Source organism: Embiotoca jacksoni, unplaced genomic scaffold (assembly GCF_022577435.1).
Source record: "Embiotoca jacksoni isolate LCO1_2020_lvr unplaced genomic scaffold, fEmbJac1.0.p SCAF_10, whole genome shotgun sequence".
Taxonomy (NCBI): Eukaryota; Metazoa; Chordata; class Actinopteri; family Embiotocidae; genus Embiotoca; species Embiotoca jacksoni.
In genome coordinates, this window is record NW_027185230.1 from 14472818 (window position 1) to 14492568 (window position 19751).

Sequence of the window (19751 nt, forward strand, 5' to 3'; positions counted from 1 at the left end):
TCGGGGCACCTCGTCGCTATTCACCGATTCCCCTGTTGCTAATGTTGTTTGCTGCCGCGCTGTAACTTCCTCCATCACGCAGCCTCCTCCAGATGAGCTATTGTTGACTTTACTTTGATCCAATCATGTAAGACACTGTCATGCTGGGAGGATTAGTTCCTCTGGTGGAATCCTTGCTGCTGCTCCACTTCTTTGAGAGCTCCCTTAAAGAGAACAGTTTGCCACAACTATCATTACCGTTTGGTATGAATGATTAGTTCTTTGATGAAAGCTTCTCTGACTAATCGCACAGGAACATACAGCATGTATTTGGGCTAGGGCGTAGACTGTGTACATAAATGGCTGTAGCCTCTGGGTCTGAAAAGGGAAGCTAATGTGGACGTGGCTTTAGGTGCAATACCAATGAGGGCCACTAGGGGCTGTCTCCAAAAAACCTTTGGCTCCAATAGACTATCATTCAAAAAGCATAGACTTTTCCCATGAAATCCTAATTAGATATTTTTTTTCCCCCACAAGTTATTATGGTTTCATTGGCTAAATTTACTTCTTCTGATCAGTGTTTTGTCATCTTTCTCAAAATAACTATAATTTATTAGATATTAGGTCTAGATGTATGTTTGGGTGCGTCTGGTTAGATTGACATGCCCGGGGTGCACTCAGGTTTTCCGTTATAGGTGGGCGGGGCATAGTGTCTTTAGGTTCTCAGTCAGATCCACGCCTCACTCTTTACCAGCTCGTCCAGATATGGTCACTTCTGGTTTCAACAAACCAAGATGGCTACCACCAAAATGCCACACTTGAGACTTTAAAATGGCAGTTTATAAACCAGTGGATGATGTCACGGTGGGTTCCTGCTTGGTTGAAAGACTTAACTTGTATTTAAAGCACTTTGAATGGCCTTGTTGTTGAAATGTGCTATATAAATAAACTTGCCCTGCCTTCAAAATTTGCCTATAGAATATCTTAAACCCTGAAATACCATTAGGGTTCCCATTTTTTTTTTAATTGAGTGAAAACACGTCAAATGAATTGTTTGTCTCACTTTATCTTACTGTTGTCAAATCTTAACCTTTTCAAAAACAAAACAAATTCTTCTACAGTTTCTTTAAATCTTTACATACGGTAGTTTTAAACACACTTCACACAGAACAGCATGGGGGTGGGTTGAATGTCACGGTGTAAACAAAAAAGAGATGGATTAACGTAATGCTTTCCAGCAGACATCCGAAGTTTAATGTTGCTGCTTCTCCAAAGCTCTAATTTCAGGCTCAAGTCACTGCCTTTTCCCACCGGCTTTGGGACTGAAATAAATACCCTGGTGGATTATCACAGATCTGTAACTGTGTAAGCCACATAAACAATAACGACGGATAAACAACAACAACAACAACAAAAAAAAAAACGCTGATTAAAATCAGTTTATCTTGCGATTCTCGCGCCCTACTTTGATTACATGTCGATTAGAAGGAAAAGTCTTAAGCCTGCTGGCGTGCCTGCTCCATCTGACTTTCTTGGTTACCTTTTCACGTCGCGCAGTCAATATTTTCCAATATTATGGACATCAATTTGTCGCGAGCGTGTAACAAGCTCACGGCCGTGTTTGGCTCCGTTTTGGCCCGTCGCAGCGGTTGAAAAAAAAACCCAAAAAAAACCGCATACCGCGGACGCACAAATGCGCTCAGGAGCACTCTGCAAACCGTGCTGACGCGCTTAGCATCTGCACAACATGCAGCAAAGGCGCGATCTATAAACACGTGCGCTCCAATTTTCCTCCAGTCTCATACACTCTTTTTCTTTCTTGCTCTTTTGACTTTCCAACGTGTCCCCCCCCCCCCCCCCCTTCCTCCCCCTTTCCCCGCTGCTGTGCCAGTGTTGACTGACAGTCTCCCATCAGGGGAGGCTTTCTGACAAATGGGGCCAAATGGAGTCGTGCCACTGTTGCTGCTGGCCACAAGTCAGCTCTCTGAGGTTATTGCTTAGCTCTGCTTTTACAGTGTTATTTATACCCAGCGATCGGCCAGACGAGTTGTAAGCGTTTGATGAACTTTTCATGTGTCATCCCCCGTGTGTGCCTCGCAGCTGTTGCTCATTCGGGTTAGCGCTTTGCTATGTTTTTTTTTTTGTTTTTTTTTGTTTTTTTTTAACTGTAACCTATCAGTATATGCAGCATAAATGCAGCTCTACTTTTACTACTGCGTAAATCCAAAAAAAAGTTGGTTACAAACTATGATTGAGAGTAGCGAAGCCAATAAAGGCCTTTTAATATCCTTTTTCAGTTTCTCAAGAAGTTTATCTCTGTTTCGATCAAAGGGTGGGGCTCGCTTAAAATTACTTTTTCAGTTGCTCTTTAACTATTGATTGGCATTTCAAGAAAAACTAGGATTCAAAATTCACTTGTCACTATTTGAGTTTTAATCTGACGAGAGTAACGTATTACAACCAGGCGCCGGTAAAAAAAAAAAAAAAAAAACAGGGGAAATAAGGAAGAACGATAGTTGCATACACTAATAGATTTTTGGGATTATAACGACCATTCAAATCTTCCAAATTCGTGCCCCATCCCGGTTCGGATTACAGGATATCGCATATCCGGTTTCAGTGATGCTCTTAGAACAGAAGGGATTGAATGTTTTTTTTCCATTTTTATTTTACTCGTGTAAATGACAGCTATTTAGCTGTAGACAAAACAATCTTAAAACTAACAAAAGGAAAAGAGCGGGGCAAGAGAAGAGCACGAGAAACCGAGCTGAAAGTTCAATTTATTTGCCGATTGCTTCATTGTGGTTCTGAACCGTAAACAGACAAATTACACACTGGAACAAAGGAAAGGAACGTCACACTCAGCGGATTACTACTCTGGAGACACACATGTTTGTGGCATTTTGTCTCCTTCACAACAACACAAATCACTCAAGAGCAACACAGTGACTTCAGATTCATCTGTGTTTCTCTCCTCGTCGTGTCTGATCGCTTTGACTTGCCGTGTAAAAGACAAACACAGTTGTGCCAAAGAACACATTTAATCCTGACTTTAGTTCCTTGAGGCTCGTTCTTAGGGAAAATTGCCACAAAGGCAAACGGCAGAAGACAGACAAATGCATTCTGAATATTTCCACCATTTTGAGTTCTTCTTGAGACACTAGTCAGTAGTAGCAGCATCCCAAACAGCACAGAGGACATCAGGACCAGATTGCTTATACCATATTTGGAAGTGCTGAGAGATACATTAATCAAAATATGTTGTGTCACCACAAATGTGTCCCTGACCTCTTTGAAAGACCACCTAGTCAAATATGTTGTAATTTGATCACTCACACAGTTTTGAAAAGCTTTATCATCTTCTGTCTCATGTTTTTTTTTAAATATATATCTAGTACTAGCCATTATGCAAATACTACAATACAATTTGGACATGAAAGATAGCAGGTCTCAAAACAACCAGTTTATTTTCCATAAAATGTGCATATAGAAAGGTAATTTTATCATTTAAATTAACATCAGCCCTTTAGTTCAGTGAGGAGATTACTGAACCACACGACACGGCCTGTCATTTAAAACTCCTCCTGACATTCTTTATCAGCCCCACTAATCCAGAGCTACTTGTATTGACCTCTGGAGGTTAAGACGGGAGAGGTTTTTTATTTCACTTGTTTTGTACTAATGCCAAAGCAGTAAGGGGGCCCTGTACATGCTGGTTGACCAAAATTACAGTATAATTCCAGAGGGATCAAAATCCAGAAATCAGAACTGACATTTGTACACAATCTAGCCGGCAATACGTGCTTTGTTCGTAATGGCAGAGTTTCCCTCAGTTGCAGCTCCTCTTTTAGATTTTGATTGATCATGTATAATAATATTATATTTTTCCATGAAAATATCAGGCAAAACACGTGTTATGTTATCTGTGAACAGAAGGATTTAAAACTACTTCCAGTGGTTCCAAACTGCAGATTTACGGAGTTGTTAATTTGAAAGATATCAATAAATTCATGTTTCAAATTAAAAGCACTTTTGCGTTTCATACATGGTCCAACCAAACTATATATACTTGACAAATGACAATATTTAACATCAAATAGGTCAGTCATTGCAGATGCAGGGGTCAAAGAGACATTCTCAGAGGAAAAAAAAAAAAAGGAAGCCAGTTCTGCATCTTTACCAACTTCTTAACCTATTTTAGCTCAGTGTCTTGTTTTCACAGCCCAATAACTATTATTGGGCATGAAATATGACATACTGCACATTATCTTCCCATCAATAAAAAGCAAGTTCAAAACATGTATTGTCAGGAGTTCAGGAGAGTCTCTGAAACTTGGAAACAACTCTTTAAAAAAAAAAGTGCTATGAGCGCCCGATGACCTCCACTTGCCAAAATGTCTTTCCACCAAAGGTTTCAAATCTAGATTTGCTTTTTCAAAGCTGCAAGCACAGAAACACACACACACACACACACACACACACACACACACACACACACACACGCATGTTTACAGATGGAAACAGGACAGACAAAACATCTCGTTTTTATCTAATCTTTTAAACTCTTTTAGACAAAACTCATCTGCCAAGGCTGCAGCCTCCCAGTGTGGAGAAAAGTCTCCCGCACACCAGAATGAACTTGAATTGACCATGAGGCCTCATGCAAGATAATGTTTCCTCTCTTAAAACTAGATTATAACTTCTAAACTGACAGCCCAGTTCCTAAATTTACTCCCACTGTACCACCCACAGTCTGGCTAAGGTTTTAGCACATGACAAGCAAGAATAAATCTTTTATTAAAAGCTGAACATTCTTCACGACAAAGCCCTGCACACGCTTTCACCCATAAGACCACAGTTTCATCTGGATAATATGTCGGGATTTCAGAAGTGTAGTTAGAAAGCCCAACTCACTTCAATATGGAAAATGAGAGAAAAGCCCCCTCACTCTTTTCCAGAAAAAAAAAAAAAAAAATGCTTCAAGAAATCTCAGCCGGTTTAATCCCCCTGTTTGATAAAAGTTCTGTCTGACACACACACACACACACACATGCACGCACACACGCACGCACACACACACACACACACACACACACACACACACACACACACACACACACACACACACACTCGAATGTTTTCTCCTCTGGCACATGAGCGGGCATTCAACCTTTTTCATCTAGGACAAAAACAGGCAGACCTATTTACATGTCAATGAAGGCCATGGATAAGGACTTTTCCTGCCTCTCCCCTTTTTTACATTCCTCCCTGAAACCTCCTCTCATCTCTGCATGCTTCTACAAACTAGTACAGTGGATGTAGTCATTTTGATGTCAGATGAAACTTTTAAGAATAATTATTGCAGCGGAATTCTCAGGAAACCGTTTCGGTAAGAAGGTGAATCACAACGTCTAACAATTAGAGATGATTCTGTGGGCCAGTATCGGGACCGGTCCGGGTTTATTTTAATAGATCGGTATCAGCTTTATCCAATTTTCTGTTGTGTCCTATTTTGCGAAGCTGCTCTCCTTTACAACCCTTGCAAACCCTTTGGTGGGACGTAAATAGACATTACCCACAACTTTTGCATCAGGAAGATGGAAAGGCGAGAGCCCCGCAGGTACAGGCAGCTTCTGCAGTGCTAGCATTTTCATGGGATGGAAATAAGAAAGTTACTTTCGATGCAGCCAGTATGATAAGGCACCTGACAAGAAAACGGAATATTGTGACTTCCCATAGGTGGTGGAGGCAAGGGCAACACCGAAGCAGCAACTTGTGGAGGGTGCTTTTCGGCGATGAGGGGAGTTTCTATGGGACCCTGACCAGGTCCAAAGAGAAGCTGATTGAATTCATCACGGTGGATGACCAGCCTATTTCCGTGGTTGAACAAAAAAGCAAACCATCGATGTCTTTTTGAGAGGCGATCAAGCGGCAACCAACAGTGACGTCACCCATCGGTTTGTGAACGGCCTCTAATAAAGCCTCGGGTTTGGATTTTGGTCGGCGCCATCTTGCTAGTTTGGACCGGTTTGGAGAAGGAAGTGACCATATTTGGACGAGCTGGGAGGGAGTGAGCAGCGGATCTGATTGGAAACCCAAAGACACGAAGTCCCGCCCACAGATAGCCGTAACCTGACTGCACCACAGGCCTGTCAATCAAACAGACACGCCCCCCCCCCCCCCCAAAACAGAAGTTTATTTACTAATTAATGACTGGATTATTTTCAGATGGACCGCCAGAAAACAATAAAAAAGGAGCGACTTTAGCTAACAAAACTGAAATAACATCGTGAAAGAAATGTACCGACTAATAATTTAATGAGAGAAGATGAATGGGAGTGTATGGAGCCGGAGGCTTTTTGGAGCCAATCTCTAGTGGCACCCGATGGTATTGCAGTTTAAGGCACTTCTGCATCGGCCTCATTTTTCAGACCCGGAAGCTACGTCCACTTTTCTCCATATAGGGACAATACAAGAAATAGGAAAGAAAGATATGGATGATATGGGATCTGGATTCAGGCTGCGCCACACACACATGCTCTTGTTATTGAAAAAAGCTGTGATACAAATTGTCAGCACCACCTACATGGGACTGCTTCCATTAACTTGATTGTGCTCCGGGCAACTGTATAATTGAGGTCAATTAAAGTATTGGATCCCACTTATCAGCAGAAATATTGTTACACACTACAGTTATAGTTAATCAGGTGGTGACTTTGATGAGATTTTCTGGATTGTTTTCTAAAGTAAGCAGTCCTCTGCTTTCTGCAGATAGAAGCAGGAAATGAATAGATGCAGTCACGTGCGCTTGTGCTCTCAGCTAGATGCAGACAGCAGATTACCATCTGCTTTACATGCAAAGGGATGGGTAATATATGAAAACAACATGCATATAGAAATCCGCAGCTCCTAGATGTGTTACAAATAACGATTATAAAGTGTGAGCGTGTGCGTGCGAGAGAGTGAAAATGTATTCCTGCATGAAGCGTGAACTCCTCGTGTGGCCTGCAAGTCTAGGGTGAGAATGTAATCAGATGATGTCGGATTATTGGCCTTTCTACTATCTCTTTCCTATTGGTATCGAACCCTTAAGAAGGGATCATTGGGAGAGGCTGGCTGACTAAGTGAGAGGAGAAAGTGAAAATTACCGAAGGAAGTTGACGTTTTATTTTGGGAGACCTCACCGTGAAGGTGAAAATAAAGCCTCAGTGTTCGCTTATTTCTGTTTAGATCGTTAACAGGAGTTTCACGTCCCGAGAGACGGATCGAATGTTTCGTCCTTCGCAGTTTTTCTTCGCCTTTTTCTTTGTGTCTCCTTCTCCGTCATGGGCAGACGGCCCAGCGCTATAAAGCGATGTGGCTTTAGACGCTGGCAAAGAGAAACTACGGTCTCTTGGAAATATGCTCTCTGTTGACTCATTCTGTGAACCACATTCTTCATCAGCGAGCGCAGCGGAGTCCTTCCCCGTCGGCCATGAAGACAAAACATCGTCTTTTCTGGCCCAGTTAATAATACACCATTTTTCTTTCTGCCTTTTAACTATCTAGTTTAGTCTCTAACATTTGGAGCTGTGGAAGAAGAAAAAAGAGAGGGAGAGAGAGGCAGTGGAAAATGAGGGGGAAGAGAAAGAGTGAGCTCTCTCTGGCCTACAGTGCCGTCTAGATCCCCCTGGATTTATTTGTGTACATAACTCTTTTCTGTCTCTCCCCTTCTCTCTCTTTTTTTTTTTTTTTCTCTCTCTCTCTCTCCATCTCCCACTTTCATTCTTTCTGTGCTGCTGTCTCGAAACACAAACACCCACACGGTGCAACCACTACACAGCCTACAGATATACAGATTCACGTAACCATCAAATTATCCTGGCGCATTTGAGTAGAAATGGTCCACCCACGGGCCCCCCCCCCCCCCCCCCCACCCCCCTCACATATGCCACAGTTAATTACTCTATTCAAAAGACCGAGAGGAGCGCGGCTCGCATCGAAACAGTCAAGACACGAGAAGACGAGGCAAAATCCCGCAGAGGATCCTCGTTCCGAGATTTTGCACCAAAGCGAAAAACTTTTACAGGCCTGTTAAAAGTACTGATGAAAAGGTCATTAAAAGCACAATGTCTTCAGCGGGCAGTCGATATCGTTACGTCGCCATGTCGCACCCCTTCGGCCCCGACCCGACAGAACAGACTGAAGTCCTGTTCATGACTGACCACAGAGGGCCCCATAGTCAACAGTTTGACAGCCAAATGGAGAGCCGTATTAAGCAGGCTTACAGCAAAAACCACGTGACCCAACTCCCTTGTTCACTGACATGCTCGTAAACTTTTTTTTTTTTTTTTTTTTTTCCTAAAAAGTATCACTTTCGTATGATTGCTCATCCTATTCCCCCCCGGGGGGCACTTTGTGGATTTCACTCACCATTCTGTGCCTCCGGATGGGTGCTGGTGTCAGGGTCCATGTTAAATTCACAGAGCGATGAGCACCCAGATCAACATACCCACATCCCGAGGCAAAGTTGAACTCGATATAAACTGACCAGCAACAACTACAGCTACTACTAAAATAAACCCAACTGCAGTTTTTAATCTCCTCGGCCGCCGCTGCCGTCTCTCCGCTCCCCGCCGTCTCCAGTCAAGAGCTCGCTGGCTCTGGTCTGGCCCCTGCAGCCTGCCAGCTCAGCTCAGGCTTCTGCTGCTGTGTTACATCTGTCTGACTGAGCCCCCTCTCTCTGGAGAGCAGAGAGAGAGAGAGAGAGAGCCAGTATAACAGGATGGGAGGGAGGAGAGAGAGGAGCACTTTCCACATGGAGAGGGAGAGAGAGAGAGAGAGAGATGAGGGGGTTGTGGCTGCGCTGATACCACTTTGATCAATTTCACTCTGACATCTTCAATTTTTTTTTCCCCTCAAGAACTTAGTAATATTAGTTTTGAAAAGGAAAAAAAAAAAAAAAAAAAAAAAAAGCATGCTAGAAAATTGTAGGAACTTATAAAGTGCTGCGGCCAAGATGTAAACGATACAGAATAGCGCCTTTAAGTCAAAAGTAGGTCTGCAACCAGTGATTATTTTCATTACTGGTTCGTGGAATTTAAAGATTGTGAAATAATAAAAAAAATAAAAAAATAAAAAAATGCTTTTGACACGTTCTCCGAGATCAAAGGGAAATTTTGTTTCATCTTTTCAACGTGAAGCTTCAATCTAAAAATCATATAATACAGAGAAATCCTTACAGTTTGGGAGTTTTGCTTGAAAAGTGGTTTTTAACAATTAACAGATTATCAGATCAGTTGCCGATTAAGTGTTCAACTGTGGTCAACACAGCAAGGCCAAACCAAAAAAGACACCTGTTATTTATGCTGTGTCGTTGCTGGAAACAAGTTTACAAAGTACTTGAATGCCACACTTGAAAGCTGTCACAATTATTACATCATCGCCTGATCGCAATTATTTTGCATAATTACTAGAATCACTTCAATTCTTGCATACAAAAATAGCTGGATGAAACTAACATGAATGTCAATCACTGTTTCCGTGTACTTTACCCCATTTTGGGGTTTGGTTGGAGCTCTTTTCTACGATGTCATCTGGTTCCTCTGCTGTGGTTTAATGGGACGTGGGTCGAGGACAAGCATCATCACAGGACATTGTTCATTTGGATTATCGGTAACTGTCATTGTCAGTCATTTCTTTTTATATTTTGACGATAGGCTTTGTGTATTTAAGGTGATATTCATGTCATATCTGCCCTGTGAAATGTTTTTCTGTTTACAAATCCTAGAGCAAACAGAAATGACATTTTTATTCATAGACTGTATTTAGATCCCATTTAATGGCTCTACTTTGTCATAAAGTGTGTACTATCAAATTATGATTTATCTTGTTCTATAATATTGGCATTAAATAAACAGAAGATGACAATTGATGACTGGTGGATTTGACTCCATAACATAAGAAGTAGTTTAATACCTTTGTAACTTTGCCATGTTTCATAATTACCTACTTCTTGTGCATTAACTGTGTAGCTCATCATCAAAAAGACGTGATAACACATCCTCTTCACTGACTGCTTCTGTTTTTATTATCAGCAAAGTAACACAGACAAAGTCGAGCCAGCGTTTACCATGACAACACTTTTATATCAACTATCCTCAGTTCTTGATGAGTTGTACTGTAACTCCCCCCATATTTGAGATGTTTTGGGTTCATATTTAATGCAAAACAATTAAATATGTAGTGGTGCAGTGGGACGACAGACCGGAGTGACTGGCACAAACTCAAGTAATACCGCTCAGGCTAATGGTAACTGACTGTAATTATTGTAGGCTCTGAGGAGAAGGATAACTCGCAGGACTTCAAACACATGGGAAGCAGCATTTGGGCTACAAAGCATGCAGGAATCATTCAACAGCCTTTGGTCAAGTTAACCGTTTCTATTTAATCCTGTCTAAAATATTACAGCTTACAGCTAGTGAACACTGAAAAATAGGGCAGTGTATGCCCAAGAACGGAGAGCTGAGAACTCTTCCAAAAGCCGAATCCAGAAAGGAAAAATAAGTTTCACTGCAATAAAATGAAGCTCAGTTGTTCTGGTGGGAGACCTAACAACGCTCCCCTGTATCGAGCGCGGTTTTGTGCCGAAACCTTGACGAGTTCAAAAGAGTAGAGGCGGCAGCCGCTCGCTTATTCAGTGTGAGGATGAGACGAGATGAGAGCGCTCTCTGAATTGCGTTGGATTCCTATTCATCGGTGTAGTTTTTATTCATCACGTTGCTTATTTAGAGCCGGTGCCACACAAGGACAAGAGCAGGTGGGACCTGTGCCGATGAATAATGTAGTAAAACACAGACAGTGGGAGTGTTAGTGCTGTGATGTGGATCGTGATATGAGAGGTACGTGCACGAACATTGCTTTAAAGGTTAGACACTGAAGAGGGAACCAAAACACGCATTACTGCTTGGATTTTTAGAGATAAATTTAGCAACCTTTCTGTCAATATGGTACTTGTTAAAAAAAAAAATTGCCAGTTAACAAGAGTGTTAATTCATCTCACCCTGGAACAAAGACTAGAAATGTCAGATGTTTCATAATATTGGTTCATTTACAATCACCGTAGACTGTATATAAAAGTGGATGAAGCGTCCGACTCTGAAAAATGAGGCTGATGTGGAAGTGCCTTCAGCTACAATACCACCGAGGGCCACCAGAAGTTGGCTCCAAAAAGCCTCCGGCTCAATAGATTCCTTTTCAACTAGTCTCCTAAAATTCTAAGTCAATAAAATCCAAGTCGAAGAAAAAAAAAAATCGCTCCTTTTCTATTTTCTGGCCGTCCATCGGACAATAATCCCGTTATTAATGAGAAAATAAGCTTCAAATAGCTGTTTTTTTGTTTGTTTGTTTGTTTTTTTTTTTTTTTTGGGGGGGGGGGGGGTCTATTTGATTGACAGTCCTGTAGTGCAGTCAGATTACAGATGTCGGTGGGCGGTATGTAGTATCGCCGGGTTTCCGATCAGATCCACCTGCTCGCTCCCCCTCCAGCTCGTCCAAATATGGTCACTACCGGCTCCAAAACTGCACTAAAATAGCAAGATGGCGCCGGCCAAAATCTGAATTTGAGGCTTCATAACGGCCGTTCACAAACCAACGGGTGACGTCACTGTTGGTTGCTGCTTGATTATCACTTATTTTCATGTTTTTAAGTGGATGCAGCTACTTTTAAAAGATAAAAGGAATTTCTTTTTATAACCACAAGCAGTGGTAACTCACAAAAACATGGAAAACTTGCACTTACGAGTCCTAATTATGCTTTTCATATTAACAAGTATCAGATTGTGTTTTTGCGCCTGGCATTTCTAACACATTTCTTCTGATCCCTAAATGCTATTGTATATATATATATATATATATTTTATTGTAGTTGACCACTACAAAAAGTAAAATTGTCCTTTTGAATATTCATTTGCAAAAAATTCCTTAAGATGACACAACAGCAGAAAGTATGAAATTGTATTTAAGTGGGTGACATAATAACCGCTACAGTAATATATTATTGTATTTTAATGTATTCGGCCAAACATGCAGAATAGTGTATGTTGACTATGGAAATCTGAACAGGCAACTATCTAATATCATGGAAATGTTTCAGGCTGTTGCTGGGAAAGCTGCAAAGGAAGCCTGTAATTAGTGAAGAAGCTGGCAGACTGTGTTTATTCTCTGAGCCTCTTTCTATTCAACTAATCACAGAGCCAGTATAACGCTGCATCTTATTTCACTTGTATCAGTAGAGTAGAGTTGAAAAAAATGGGGTGTTCGTATTTGAAAACTCTCCTCTGATTTTTTTTGGATAATGTGTGTGTGATTTAGCACTGAGCAAAAACAGTGCAGCAAAAACTGGTCGTATTTATGAAGCCAAATATGCGCTATGTAGAGAATGCTGGGTGTCAGCCATAACTTTGGGGCGACAGAAGGACATTTGTGCTTGTCTCATTATCGAGGCCTCAGACTATCACCACAAATGTGACCTTACTTGGGAGATAGAGGGTATGAGGACAAAAAAAGGATACGTTTCCAAAAACAAAGTGGAGGAAAGAAGAAGCTGAGCTCACAAAATAAAATGATAAGACATCTGAATTAGACTCTTTCAAATGAGTCAAACAATATAACTTTGATGCTTTAAGTGAAAGAACAAAGAAAAAACAAATATTTCTAATGAAGCGAGTAGGAAATATATTTGTAAATGAGTTGAGGTGCCTAAAAGTGAGTATATTTTTTCTTAAGTTGAACTAAATAGCTCCCTCCACTGGTGAAGTTTAGGTAAACTTGCAGATGCCACTGCACTGAAATCCGGCCATGAACTCACTGACTCACTCGCTCGGACAGATGGATGTGGAAACCACGAAACAAAACTTTGTAAGAGTCCTTTTGGCACAGAGTGTCTGCAGTAGGCACAGCCACGATCCCATCCAGAGCATCAATAGCACCACTGTTAAAAAAAATACTTACAAAACATTAGCGAGGCAGAAATTATGCAGTTGTCCACTAACAGTGCTTCAGGGATAGAGGGCAATAACTTCTCCGAAAATTACTAAACTCAACATGATTGCTCCATAAAACTAAAAAAAAAAAAAAAAAAAAATCACTGCACACACACTGATTTAAAGGTGAGTCATGTTAAACTGCATTCCAACTCGCAACCCAGCAACAGTAGCCGGGTTACAAATGCTTGAATGTCAAACCTCGGTGCCACCTAGTGTCTAAATCAGACTGATATCAGACTTATGTGTTCATGGGCTTTTACTGTGGTGCTCCATCTCGTCCATTGAACTGAGTGAATATATGTACCTCCAGAAAGTATTCAATAAACTGCATTATCACCTTGTCATAAAAGCAACACGGAAAAGTGCAACGTGACAAGAAAGATGTAAGATGAGTTTTAAGATGATGCTTCCTGAGTGCCGGGCAGTGCTACAAAGAAGCAAGCTCTCCATCTAGTGGATGTAGAGCAGAAGAAAATCATTTCCTAAGCATGAGAGCAATGCAAGGCTCCCTTTAGTATGTGATTGGTTACATACCTGACGAGAAGACAACACTTCTGTCTTCTGTTGAGCCCCGCTGATTACATGACCTTCCTATTGAACAAGCCTCTACATACGAGTGCGTAAATTCCAGTCTAAGCTGAATATTAGCAGCTTTGGACGTACAGGGGTCATAGGAAAAAGCAAAACCAGAGCCAAGCCACAAAAACCTCTCGTGAATCATAATGTTTTCAAATGTCCATAACCATCTTGAACCCGTGTTTGAGTCAGTCATTCTGCTTTAATTAAGTGGCTTGAAGGAGCTTTTAAAGTATTTCCCGTGGATGTGTGTTTGAATCCTGATCACTGCAGAGGTACGCCCTCGGGCTACTCACCGCTCTCGGTGGACAGCCGGCTGTGGAACTCTGGAAACTGTGTTTCCACTGGGACGCTGATAGTGCGTCGCAGTAGGTGGACCTTGCATGATGCAGAACGCCTCTCCTGCAAAAACAAAAAACAAACAAAAAAACGAGATCTGCTGAGAAACAGAGACACAGAAGGAGACTGGCACAGATAGAGTCCTGAATGGATTCAACAAAAGTCTCAGAGCAGATAGGACACTAAAGAAGAGAAACGGTGGCTGTAAAACGTGTATAAATGCGCATAATAGTCACTGAGGTTCCTTATCTGAGTCGGTGTGGTTATTCCGGCCACCGTGTTCAGTGCCGTGTTAGTGACAAACCGCGCACAATAGCCGTAGTTGTCCTGATAAATGAGTAGTCACTGAATAAAACAGAGCAGGCGTTGGCAGCCCATCAGTCTGTGTCAGCCCGTATCTTCCTATAGCTTTTCTTACCGACTGTTTGGCTCCGAAAGATTAAATAGGGAGAACCAAAAAAAAAAAAAAAAAAAAAAAGGAACGTCTGTGGGGAGAAAGTGGCGAGTCAAACAAACGGAGAACGCGGCCTGATGTCCTCCAAGCGGAGTGATAATGGGCTTATCGAACATCCTCACACCTCTCGACTCGACGCAGCACCCTGTCTGCTTTCCTCTGTCTTCGTATCCATCTGTTTATCTCTCTTCACTTCCCTCGTGGGACTTTAAGATTTAAGGACAGCTCTCGCTGAGACTCGGAGGTCTGAGCCGTAATGACTCGGCAATAAAAGCTGTAACTTGAACCTCTGTTCACTGCAACGACTTGCGAGTGTCATACACAGCGCAGTGCAGTATGGGCCAGACTCTTTTGATTCCGGTTTTGAGCTGGAACTGGGAGAATGATCTGTGGCCTTGTTAATGGTTTAATGATCATTCATCTCTCATTTTTCTAACTCGGTGACAGAGTAATAATTCATCTGAAGAGTGAGTGCATTCTACATTCAGATGGCTGAAATATTAAAAAGAGTGGGAGATAGACGACAAGTGTTTTAGCAAATCTGCACCAGTTTTCATCTGAAATATCAATTCTTTAGTTCACGCAGGCTGTATTTTAGCATTTTTCAATTTTATAATTTGCATTTCTTCTACCCACTAGCACTAAAAAAACCCGATGTGAATAATCTCTGTGATGAGTATAGGTGAAGGTCAGAGAAGCAACAGGTGAGCACGGATGAATGAAAAATCCTCCGACTAAGTGGGGGGAAAAAAAAAAAAAAAAAAAAAAAAATCAAGGCAGGAAAGTCGGAGTGAACTGCAGTAGAAGAGGAATGAACCCCCTCCCGCTGCCGAACTCATTTGCATGTGATCCCGAGCGAGGCAGGAGCTGCTCGGAGGAACATCGGTGCAGCGCGGTGCAATGTGACTACACCGATGTATGAAGTCGGAAATAAATTAAAGCACATTGCGCAGATCAAAGCCAAATAAGTTTAAGTATTAAACTGCAGCTGTTCCTATTTAAATAAAAAAATAAATGAACTAATCCCGCACATTTTTTATGGAATAGTTGACGGAGGGAAAACACTGCAAACAGGAAGCGGTGATGTAGCTCTTCTAATTCAATTAAGATTATTGCTTTTGCCGTAAGCGCTGATTTGATTACATCAGTAAAGAAGGAATTTCAAACACCTGCACATCTCCTCCATTTAGCAGGATTTATATTTGAACTGTTGACACCAGCGTGAAAAGGTCATGTGCTGTGTTTCAAATGGCGTACTTGTGCACTAACACTCACTATTTTGAGTGCATAAGTGCGCTCACACTTTCAAGTACAGAAACACGCGGTGCACGACAAGTACCAGAATGATGCACTCAAAACACCCCCAAAAAAAGAAGTGTGAAATGCTGGACACTTTCCACCCGAAATGGTCGCCATCTTGGCTCCGTCCAGGAAGGGGCGGGGCCACCGGCTTGAAGAGTTTTCAAATTAAGGCTCTGAGGAAGCTGCAGCTGTTCCTGAACACCACACAAAAATTGTTTTGTTTTGTTTCCACTATTGCTGCTGGAAGAAAGAATCCGTGTGTTCACTGACTGTTAAACAGAGGGAACAAAAACACGTTCATTTCCGCGTAAAATAATTAAAGCTGCAGCTATTTTGGCGGGCGATGCGTTCACATGCTGAGGTCATTTCCTGTCGGTGCAGAACGACAGTGTGCGATTTGTAACAACACTACCCTGTCAAAATTCCAGCACTACACAAGTAAGAGTCCGAACATGGAAAAGCACTATTTAGTTTGTCATTTGGAACACAGCAATAGTCTATAATCATGAGCGCCCTCTAGTGGCGGTCATGTGTAGCTCAGACATGTAGATAACGCTCTCCTGGATCTCTGTGCACACAGTGGAGCTCCATAAGCCCGAGGAGGAGTTTGAACGCTTCACAACAGGCTGAAGGTGAAAATGAGAAAAGTCGCAGGAAGCCCTCTGGAATCACACCTTGTCTTTCTGTTTTATTACCTTTTACAAGGAAGCCTAGAAGAAATGCAACGCGCCTGCTGAATGTCAAGATTGTTATCCCCTGACTTTTACAGAATTCACTCCGTGTATTATTCATTTGGGCTCTCTGTGTGTTTGTCTTGTGATTAAGGAAGTGTCACATTGCCTGCAAAAACAACCAAGGGCCAAATGCACTTTCTATTACAATGGCAATACCAGGATCAGCTGATTTTAATTATACGACTCTTTAACTTGATATATGTATATATTTTTTTTATCACGTCTCTCTCACTGTGTTCACGAACCATAAATGTGAGGAGGAGCAGGCCTGAAGAGACAAACTGACTGAAGGAGAGTGTAAAAGTAAGAAAGTAAAACAAAAACAGAAGATGAAGAGGGATACAAACAAAGAGGCAGACACAAGGGTTTGCTACGAAACCCCGTAAGCAAACTTCTTCACAACCGGTGATCAATCAGAACTTTTGTTCAGAGACTTAAAGTCTTTGTTTACACATAGATTTGTTTCCCCTCCTCTCACTTTCTCTTCACTCGAGTGTTTGCTGACAGTGGTATAAACACAAACCTCTTATTTTTACTGTTGGATAATACATCTTTTCAAATTTAAGTATGACATTTTGTTTTTCATGGCTACAATTCAGTTTGACCCCAGGACATACGAGTGGGATTATAAGTGTAAGCATCTTATTCATTATGATTAATAGAGTTGTGCTTCCTTCCAAAAATGTCTCCTGCTTGCTGAATATATGCCACCTTTAAAAATGTAATCATATAATACAACCTAATTGTCTCGTGCTTCTCTCAGACGCCGGAATTCAAATGATAAAATCGTCTGGAGTCACTTCCTGCATCTGTTTCAAATGAAAAGCCCTTCAACGTTTCACGCTGTTGAAGTTTTTCCACTTCTAGCCTTGTTACTGTAATAATTGAAATAGTTGTCCACTTGATTAAATAAACTGACGTTGTGGACATTAACAATATATTTTAATATCTTTAAATCACTGTCGAAATTTGGAATCTCATACTGATGATACCGGTCGATATAGACATCAAAGTGTGATTAAAGAGAGTTCTGGCACTTGCTATTAAACAAGGAGAAATGCCTGCAGTAATGTAGGCTGCATGAGTCGGATGAGCATTAATTAAGCTTTATTTTTTGCTACCAGTGCTGAATCTCTCCCTTTGTGAACGAGTACAAAGCCCAATAATTCTGACATAAAGTAAGGAGCGACTAAAACAACTACATCGACACAGACGTCCCTTAAGTGCACATAAATGTTTGACCTCGTGTGTCGGATTGCTTGTTCTTCCTGACTCATTCTCCCGGCGCATGTTTATCTGTCTGAACCGCATCGCACCTCTATCTGGAACCAACCATTAAAAGACTGCATCAGTCTTCTGACTTGCAGTTAGCTGACATGACAGAAATCCAGCGGCGCTCCAGATGACCTTTTCCGAGTCCGGGTCTCCAGATGGACGCATTTTAAAAGCTGTTGTTTTTTTTGTTGTTGCCGTGGAACAAAAAGCACTGGAGTGGAAAAGGCTGCCAGTGGGTCGATTTGACATCATTCCTGCCTGCAATTATTGCTCTATTTCAGCGTGGCATACCTCAGTAATTGCAAACAAAGAAACACTGGAGCCACGCTGTTCTCCATAGTCACGTCGGTGTATTGAAAAGGATTTGGAAAGTCCAATAACTGTGGGATGTCCGATCGCTTTTGTGATTGTGAAGCAAGCAAAACTAAGAGATCATAGAAAACTTAGATTTCCTCAGAGGCAGTGCTCTCTCCCTGTCGGTGTTTGAAGTCCTTCCAAATCATCGAAGCAGGTTTGAAATAGGCCGCTAGACTGGAATTTTGTTTGTTTCTGATAGTTCTCAGATTGTGGCGTTAGTTGAAGCTCAATCATTTGATGTCTCATAACGTCTTAGCTTGCGTACTGAAAATATTCTGAGCATCCTGCATGTTCGAACAAGAGTGTGGTGAAACAATTCATTTCACTTTTTTGAAAAGTCACCTGCAGTCATTACATATTATGATTTTTGTGCAGTCATCCAGGCTCAGCCACAGGCAGATTATAATATTGACACCCATAGCAGGAGGCGCATCTAGATGAGGGAGAAATGTTAGAGGGAGCGGCTCTCATGGAGTCACGTTAAAGTCAGGAAGGAATATAAAGAAGTGACCAAGCTTGCTGTCATTTGTCTCTCCAAATTAACAGAACAGCAAGGAAGATCAATCAAATACTGTTTTCATGAGGATGATTTTGTAATTGTTAAATTCTGTATATAGTAACTTTACCCAGTAAGAGACTTCGGCCCCGCTGTGGCTCAACCCGGTACTACAACAAAACCAAAATACATTTTCTGACTGTTACACTGCATATCCCTCTTGTTTTCAACATATCTTTGATCATATGAAATTAATCACAATAAGCAAGAGTGAAATTTGATATTAACACGCATATATAGGCGTTATGGTTATATCAGGTTATATACACATTTATAGCTTTATCTTTAATCGCTGTTTTAGGATACACAATTCAAAAACGTAATTTTGTGTAATTTTTTTTATTGTCATTGCTTTGAACTTTGGACTATTTCACTTTTTTTTTTTTTCTTTTTTTTTAACCCATTCATTTCTGTAGTCGTTCTGTGGGTATGTTGAATATGAGCTCAGACAAGGCTGCTTAACAAGGACACGCTGTATACATTTTGTTTTGCACGAACAACATAATTTAGATTACCTCACTGACTCCCGACGCCTTTTGATCTCACAGAAACTTGCGTGATCCGGAGCGACACTAATCAAAACAACGGAGGCAAAGAGCAAAGACTCTTGCGGTCTGAATTCAAATGTGGAATAAATGATCACAACAGGAAACACGGGACACGGATTCAATTCAGAGGTGTTATGAAACGAGCGAAACGGAAAGTAGGGGGCGAACGATGCTTTGGAAAAGAAAGGAGGAGAAGAAGAAGAAGGAGAACAGGCTGGGGGGGGAAAAAAAACCAATGATGACACAGACGGACGTGACAGACAGGAGACTGTGCTGTCTGCTCTCACCGCCTCCTCTTCATTCAGAAGCAGCATCTGACAGTCAGCGAGCGCACAGTACTTCGGGTTCCACGCAGTTCGCTCTTCGTAGGAATGACCGCGCGACATCCGGTGCCTCGGCGGATACCGCGCATCTAAAAAAAAAAAGGGAGGCGAGAAGAGAGAAGAGACGTAAAGAGTTGTAAAAAGTAGAGAAAAGACAAATCGCAGTCGGTGGTCGGGGCTCTTGATAATTGGGTGGAATGAAGAGTAATAAGTTGTTAAATCCTTTGAAAAAAAAACAAAAAACAACAACCCTAGAATGGAGGGAGGATGAAAGGGGGCAAGA

General features: G+C 41.6%; 1 protein-coding gene across 1 annotated transcript in view; it reads right to left on the minus strand.

Annotated features, from left to right (window-relative positions):
* Positions 1 to 19751, minus strand: part of LOC138209917 (disabled homolog 2-interacting protein-like) — a 164014-nt gene that overhangs the window by 129917 nt on the left and 14346 nt on the right. Inside the window, 2 exon segments of the mRNA XM_069168729.1 lie at positions 13877 to 13982; positions 19433 to 19557. Coding sequence (XP_069024830.1) covers positions 13877 to 13982; positions 19433 to 19557 — 231 coding nt within the window.